The following is an 8,335-nucleotide window of genomic DNA, read 5'->3' as shown; positions in this document are numbered from 1 at the left end:
GTCCGCATCTTGTACAGCAATTAACCACTAAGAAGAATAAATGCAGTGTATTATTTGTTGAAACTGTACTTCCAATTTGATTTGAAACTGTCTTATTGCTATCTATTTATCAATAAAACTTTGAAAATAAAGAAATAAATAAATTAAAAACTCCAATCTTTAAATGTTAATAAATAAATAAATAAAATATACCAACTGACCTGAAAACATCATATCATAAGGATATAAGTGTGCCTATGTTTATAGCAGCGCAATTTCTGATAGCCCAATCTTGGAAACAACAAAGATTCCCATCACCTGAGGAATGGTTGAAAAAGATGTAGTATTTTTACACAATGGAGTATTACTCAGCTATAAAGAATGATAAACTCGAAACCTTTATATATAAGTGGATGCCATTTGAAGATATACACATAAGTGGAATTAATCAGACACACATGTGTAAATATCCTATAGTTTCCCTAGTATAAGAACTCAAAAGAAGAAGTACAAATAGAAAAGTATAATACAACTAAAACGAAAGCAAGAACTCGAAGACTAACTAATTAAGAGAGGGAAAAGAGAAGAGCTAGAAAGCATGACAGTGACAAGCCATACAGTTATATGTAGAAGATGGGAAAGGCAATGATCCTGAGAATCTCCAGAAGATTTTTGTATCTAGCAGTTAATTGGAAAGATTCTCACCCTGACGGACTATCTATATTGACACTTGTGAACTAAGCAACTGCACTGAAGATAGCAATTTGTAATAGTAGGTTCATGCGTGGAGTGCATGTCATTATGGTTTTCTGAATATGGGCTGCTTGTCATGACATGTCACTCGCTGCTGTGCTGTACTCTGGGGAAGATGATTGTTCAAAAAGAAGGGGATGGTGAATGAAGGCAGGAGACAAGAAAAGGAATATTGGGGGACTGTCCTGCTTCAAGGTTGTATTTGGTTAGATTTTTGAACTTATGTGTAAACATAAGAATTATACAATTCTTTATGCCTATTTCAAAATATATTCTAATTTTTGTTGTTTTTTTCATCATATTCTGTCAGGACTTAAAGTTCAACATATCAATACTTGATGAAAAATACCTGTTCCATGTTACGCCTAAGATGTTTGACATTCAGTCAGATAGTGAGGTTAAGCTTAACACCCTAGGTCATATGGTAATAACAATAAGCTTCTCTTCTGGAGGGTTAACAACCTTAGTTTATAGACTAAAATTAGAGAAAAAAGAGGGCAGCAAGGAAAGCCTACATTTTAGCTCCAGTCTTCCAAGGTAAATTAAGACTCGGGACATATGAGTACTTGTACTCTAACGTCATGTAACTCAGTAGTGTACCAAATTTTCTGATCAAGGAGATTATGGGGCCAAAGAGGAAAGTGATCGATGATGTAAAGTGTGCCTACACAGAGTCACATGGAGAGAGAGCATTCTCTCAGGCTTTCACAGAAAGCAAATTGGCCAAGTAATGGCTGTGACTCATCCACATGGCTCATACTGAAAAAGGATCTACAATCTGAGGTACAGGGTTTCAGGATAAAGCCTGAGGGGATTTGACTGACCTCATGAGATGCATAAGCTATAAACTCTTGTTACAGAGGTCTTGCTTTATCTTGGTCTTAACTATCCAGGAGTAAAAAATAAAAACAAAGTACAAGAAATAAAGCCATGTTATGTTGAGCTGTAGGTGACTCAGGTCAACTTTTTGACTTTGCCAGTCAAGTGCAAGACCCAATAGTATTATGGACTAATGGACTATTTTGGAATATTTAGTTGAGTTCTCACACCTATAATATTTATTGTTGGAACTAAACAAAAGAAAGGGGGATATAGATGAATGTCCAATTTTTTCTGTGTATTCAAAATGGTTAGGATAGATATATAGCTACAATCTCTTAATTCAGTGAACAGAGGGATTTGTTCTAATAGTGTTTGTAAATCCGATATCATGACTGCATCTTGTACAACAAATAACCACTAAGAAGAGAGTTTGCAATGTGTTAATTATTAAAACTGTCCTACCAATTTGATTTGAAGCTGTCTCTTCTATTTCTCAATAAAATTATGGGGAAAAAATAAATTAAATTTAAGTAAAATGAATGAATAATTTTAAAAGAAAAGAAAAAGAAATATCAGCTTCCTAACTATTGCTTTGGGATTATGTTGTAGGCTCTGAAAAAAATCACTTTATGCCCACCTCCTTGCCAGTCAGTCACTTCAGCCCCAGAGGTAAAATGCCATCACACCCAATAGCCCTTCACATAGGAAAAATCTCTGTAAATCATGTAGGTACCATGTCACTGTCACTCAGTGTGCCATAGCAGAGGCTGCATTGCACAGGTTAAAAGGAACCACAGGTGATGGTTCATCCCTTCACTTCCTCATCTCTACATCTATGATTGGAGGGTAAGGATGTGTGGACAGAAATGTGTCAGCCTGCCCAACCCAACCAAAGGCCTCCACTTCAGCTGATAGCCAGCACATCCAGTGACATTAGCAGGATGACTTATCCAGAAAATATAGCAATCAGTGTTCATTGTTACACATAGTGGAAATTCTGTGGCTGGTTTTATTTGATATTATTGTGGCAACTGATAATGGATACAACATGACCAGCACTGTATTACAAATATTTTTATTTGTGCAAATAGAGTTCACTACCTATAATTCTGTCTTTGTTTCAGTCTTTCAATCTATCTTAAATGCTTGGTGAAAGAAAGCAAGACCTACAAGTTTGGTGAAAATTCAGGAGATATGCTTGCCAAGGAGTCATGTGTTCACAGGCATCATCCACTCACCTTATTGGGCAAAGCTTCATCAATCTCCTGCTGCAGTTTCTTCAGCACATCAGGGTGAGTCGCCAATTCATACATAATGAAAGAAAGAGCATTGCTAGTGGCTTCATAGCCAGCAAAAATAAAGATAATTGATTGAGCTGCAATCTCCAGATCAGACATAGCTAAAAGGACAAGAAATGCTTTTCAGATAAAGCAGGTTAAATTATAACATCACAACTTAAAGGAAAAATTCACAGGAAGGTCCAAAACCCAAGGAAGAAGCATAGAGAAGAATTTAAAGTAATACTGGATTTGGTTTTCACTCTCAAATCCATTTTGCAGAGAAAACAAAGAATTATAATCCACTTTGTCCCACTTTCTGCAAACTTTTATCTACTTCTCCTCACTGTGGCAATCTCACCATCATAGCTGGTTCCTTTCAAGAGCTAGCATTTTCCCCCTATGCCCCCGAGATCACCATGCAACCACCGTAGAATAAGTAAAATTTATGATAGCCTTGTCACTCAAGAGAAAAACTAAATTATTCTAGCTAAAATAGAGCTCAAAAGTTGTTAAAAGAATTTGTCAGACTGTGTCTTCATTGTATGCAAAATTGAACGATCTCTGATCTAAACAACTTTGAGTCAAATTAAGGGAACAGAGACCCAGAGCCCAGGCCCAGTGAGTGAGTGAGATGACCCAGGACCCGCCGGATCCTGAACAGACGCAGAGCACAGGCCAGGTGAGTGAGTGAGACCACCTGGGGCCTGGGGATTCTCATTTGAACCAGAGCCCAGGACCAGGGTTGAACCCTTCAGCAGAACTCCCTGAAAAGAGGTTAGAGGCAAGACCCACTCAGCTGATTCAGGAGCAGAACATCTTGCCAGAGAGACACAAAGGGTTCAACTTTATTGCCTGCAGCAGAAAGAAGTGGAGCACAGCAGCCAGATGCAAACAACATCCACCTGGAGGAATCTGAACTTCATAGATACGTACCTGGTGCTAAGGTAATAACTCTGTCTAAGCTCTACACCAAAGGTCAGAAGACAGTGGTATACAAAGACAAAGAGAAGGAACAAAATGCAATCTCAAGCACCAAGTCCACCCAGTACAATTGCAGAAGACACTAGCACTGAGGAAACTGGAAATCACACACCAGATATCTCTGAAATAATAGCGTTGGCAGTAAAGAAACAACTGCAGAAAGGTATAGAAGAAATCAGATCAGAAATAATTTTGGAATTAAAAAAATTTAGTGATAAATATAATCCAAGAAGTACTAAGTGCTTCTAAAGAATACACTGATAAAAAGTAGAGCAGAATATAAAAATGATGGAACCCCTGAGTAAGCAATTTAGGACAGAAATAGAATGTATGAAACAGGTTCAAAGTGATATACAGGAAATTAAAACCTCAATCACAAGCTGGCAAAATGGTTTGAGGGAAAGTGAAACTAGACATTCTGACCTGAAAGACACCATTGCAGCAAGTAAGAAAAGATCTCTTAAAAACAACTAGGATGCAGGAAAAAATAATTCAATACCTGCAAGACGATGCAAAGATGAACAATGTGAGGCTAATAGGCATCGATGAGAAGGAAGGAGTCAATACAAATGATACAAAAACAATTTGGGCAGAAGCAATAGCAGAAAACTTCCCAAATATGGGGCAACAATCGGACATTCATGTAACCGAAGCATACAGAACTACAAATAAGATCCACCCAATGAAAACCAAACCCAGACATATCATAATCAAGATCCCAGAAATTCAGCATAGGAACAGTATACTAAAAACTGCTAAAGAAAAGAAACAGATCACATTTAAAGGAAAACCCATCAGAATAACAGCAGATTTCTCTTCACAAACCATCAAGTCAAGAAGAGCATAGAGCAAAGTACTTCAAGTTTTGTAACAAAATAAATTCCAACCCAGACTGATATATCCTGCAAAACTCTGTTTCAATTATAATGGAGAAGTGAAATACTTCCATGACAAGGAACAACTAAAGAATTTCATGGTGACAAAGCCAAGCCTACACAGACTACTAGATGATGTCCTAGAGAGGGATAAAATTGATGACAGCCCCATGAATGAGAATGGAAAGAACTCACCAAATAGGGAAAACAATTAAACACAGGAGAATAAGAGGTATACAATAGTAGTCTTTCAGTGATTCTATTGTGTTCAGCAGCAAAATATTTCCATCAGCACACTCTACCAGTGGACTTCTCTTCCAGCCTATGGGTCATGATTCCATCTGAGTCTACAGGGTGGATTTTGAAGAAATAGCTGTAGCTTGGTTCCACAAGTGATGAAACCAGCAACTGTCACAGTCATTATGCATGTCCACAATACACTAGAACTTTGTGTGATATCCTATCCTCAAACTGTTAGAAGTGCTGGTCATTTACTTGCCATTCAAGTATTTATCTTATGTTTTACTCTTAGTGCTTCTTTGCTATCATGAAAAATTTTTCTTAGTTCAATTGTTTGGGAACATTTAATTTTTAATCAATTAGCATTTAATTTTCTGAATATTGCTTAATCTTAATTTTTGTTTTAAGATTTATACTATATTTTTGACTTACAATTTATTTAAAATGCATTGTATCATATCTTCTCCTAGTATTAGAAACTTTAAAAAGTATACTTCCATTTTCTGCTGATTTCATATTACTTCTTCCCTGTCTTTTATATACACATACACACACAGATATGGAAAAAAATACGTGTATAACCCAACATAAGATTGGTACTGTTTCATAGAAATCTGCAATTACCTTTAAATAAGGGTTCATCTAATATATTTTATATAGTCCTGTATATCTATCATATTGAGAGCTCTTTATTGTTCATCCAGGAGCATACTGCAACTTCTCTTGCCTTTTGAATTATGCTTTTTGTTATCTCCTATATGCTGTTTCTGGAGGTATTAAAATATTTCAAGTTTGCATAACTAGAAAATCTTACTTTTAGTTTTCAAAGGTATGTTTGCTAAGTATAAAATTCAAAGAGGACAGATCTTTTCTTTCAGTCCTTTAATTAATCTAGTTCCTTACACACTTGGTCCTTTTCTTTCTTTCTACTACTGTGGAATAAGATGCTATTTAATTTTGTTCTTCCATAGCTAATATTTTTATGTATATGCTTTAATGATTTTTTTTCTTTACAAGAAGCTTTGGACAATTTCATTTTTGCATATCTTGGTATGATTTTATTTAAATGTCTTTGCAAAAGGTTCATTGTTCTTGGAAATGTGGTATTTTAAGTTGAACTAAATTCAGAAATTTTAAATCTTTAAATATTTATTGCCTATTCCTTTCGACTTTGAGAATTCTAGTTATATGAATATATTTCTTGGTTTTGATACAGTGAACTACTATGACTGACCTGTAAATTTCTTCTTCATTTTTATTTTGGATAGATTTTACTGATATAGTCATTTATGTTTATAAATAATTTATTTTCAATTTGCTATCTATTAAAAATTTTTTAAAAGTTAAAAAATGAATTGAGTAGAAGGACAGTTGAGGCAGTGGGGGAAAAAGACTTATCTATGCATGTAAGCAGAATGAATTTGACAACTATATTGTGCATGCAGTACAGTCTCTAGAAATGAGTAGTTAATGCTTAATTCGTTACATCTCTTTTTTACAATTGTATGTACTTTTTTCATTCTTAATTTCTTATACTTTTTTCTGACAATTTTACATGCATATATCTGGTAATGTGAATAACTTGTTGGAAGACAACACAATGTATTACAGCAAATATTGTGAAATTCATATTACTTTAAGTGAAATTCAGTATCACTTGTAAATTTTTCTGTTTGAATTCTAATTTGTACTCTCTTTAAAAAAATAAAAAATAAAACAAAAAAATTAAGGAAATAGTAGTAAACCACAGAGAAACTCTTGATACTCAAATTGTGGTCCATATAGCAACAGCATGTAAACTCTTATAAAAACACAAAATACTATCAAGAAATGAATGAGAATTTCTGCTGCATTCTAGGAAACCCCAGATCCAGTCCTAGCCCAGGCCCGGTGAGTGAGTGGGAAAGCTTCTGGCTGCCCTGTGCCATGGGGACCTGCTGGTTCCAGCACAGGCACAGCGGGGGGGTGAGACGCTCTTCCACCCCCTTGGAAAACCACCAGCACTGCTCCGCTGCACCACACCCCATCCTGATGGCGGGTGAGAATATCTGCCATGAGCTGGGCACCCCCAGAACCAGTACTAGCCCAGGCACAGTGAGTGTGTGGGAGAGCCGCTTCTCCCCTGTACTCCAACTTGCCCCTCCAGACTCAGCTCAGGCCAGGCATACAGGACTGAGGTGAAACCCTGCAGCAGCAATGCCTGCAGGGAGAGTAGGGGACAGAACCACGCAGCTACTCCAGGATCAGAACATCTTGTCAGAGGGGCACAACAAGATCACTCCAAAGGGCAGCAGCAGGAAGGAGTTGAGCCAGGAGCCCGATAAAAACCAGGCACAGCTGGATAAATCCAAACTTTGTAGATCTTCACCTGAACTTCAGCAGGTGCTAAGGTTATAACTGCACCAAAGAACTACAACAAAGGTCATAAGACAGTGCTACACAAAATGACAACCAGAAGGAGCAAAATGCAATCTCAGAACCCAAGCCCACACATAACAAGTGCAGAGGACACTAACACAGAACAAACTGGCAACCACATAGCTAAAATCAGTGAATCAACGGCTTCTGAAAAAAAAAAAAAAAGAAAGAAAGAAAACAGCTGCAGGAAGGTATACAGGAACTCAGACTGGAAATGAAAAAAGAAATCCCTGAATTAATAACATCTGCAGTAAAGAATCAAATGCACAAACGTATAGAGGAAACCCAAAGCCCACACAGAACAAGTGCAGAGGACACTAACACAGCTAAAATGTATGAATTAAGAGTGTCAATAGTGAGTAAGCAACAGCAGAAAGAGCAGAAAGTCATAGAGAAACTCAGAGGGGAATTCTTTACTACTAGCTTAGCTCAAATGTACAAAATAATAGAGTCCATACTAAATAAGCAACAGCAGAAAGACAGGAACACAGAGCAGAATTTTCTGAAATAAGAAAAGAATTCTCAGAACTCATAGAATCTGAAGTAAAGAATCAACTACAGAAACATAGGGAGGAAACCTAATGTGAAAAAAAACACTGCACAAAAGAATTAATAACAGCTTCTAAAGAAGACATTGATAAAAAAAAAAAAGGAGGAGATTAGAAAAACGATGGATTCCTTAAATGAGCAATACAGGAAAGAAATAGATCGCATGAAGCAGAGTCATAGAGCTATAGAGGAATTTAAAATCTCAATCACAATCTTGAAAAACAGTTTAAGAGAAAGTGAAGACAGAATTTCAGATCTTTAAGACGCTGGTGCAGCTAGTGAAAAGGTAAGAAAGGATCTCTTGAAAACAACTAGGATGCAGGAAAAAATAATCCATCACCTGTAAGATGATGCAAAGATGAACAATGTGAGAATAATAGGCATCAATGAGAAAGAAGGAGTCAACACAAATGACATTAAAAAAATATGGGCAGAAGT

At 36.5% G+C, this 8,335-nt stretch overlaps 1 protein-coding gene across 1 annotated transcript in view; it reads right to left on the bottom strand.

Annotated features, from left to right (window-relative positions):
• Positions 1-8,335, bottom strand: part of LOC101566928 (cytochrome P450 3A9-like) — a 53,058-nt gene that overhangs the window by 9,298 nt on the left and 35,425 nt on the right. The window contains exon 10 of the mRNA XM_004629645.2: positions 2,793-2,953. Coding sequence (XP_004629702.1) covers positions 2,793-2,953 — 161 coding nt within the window. The remainder of the gene's footprint in view (positions 1-2,792; positions 2,954-8,335) is intronic.

The sequence above is a fragment of the Octodon degus genome, unplaced genomic scaffold, assembly GCF_000260255.1.
Source record: "Octodon degus isolate 3935 unplaced genomic scaffold, OctDeg1.0 scaffold00031, whole genome shotgun sequence".
NCBI lineage: Eukaryota > Metazoa > Chordata > Mammalia > Rodentia > Octodontidae > Octodon > Octodon degus.
The sequence above is the reverse complement of the archived record's forward strand: the minus strand, read 5'-3'. Positions and strand labels throughout refer to the sequence as shown.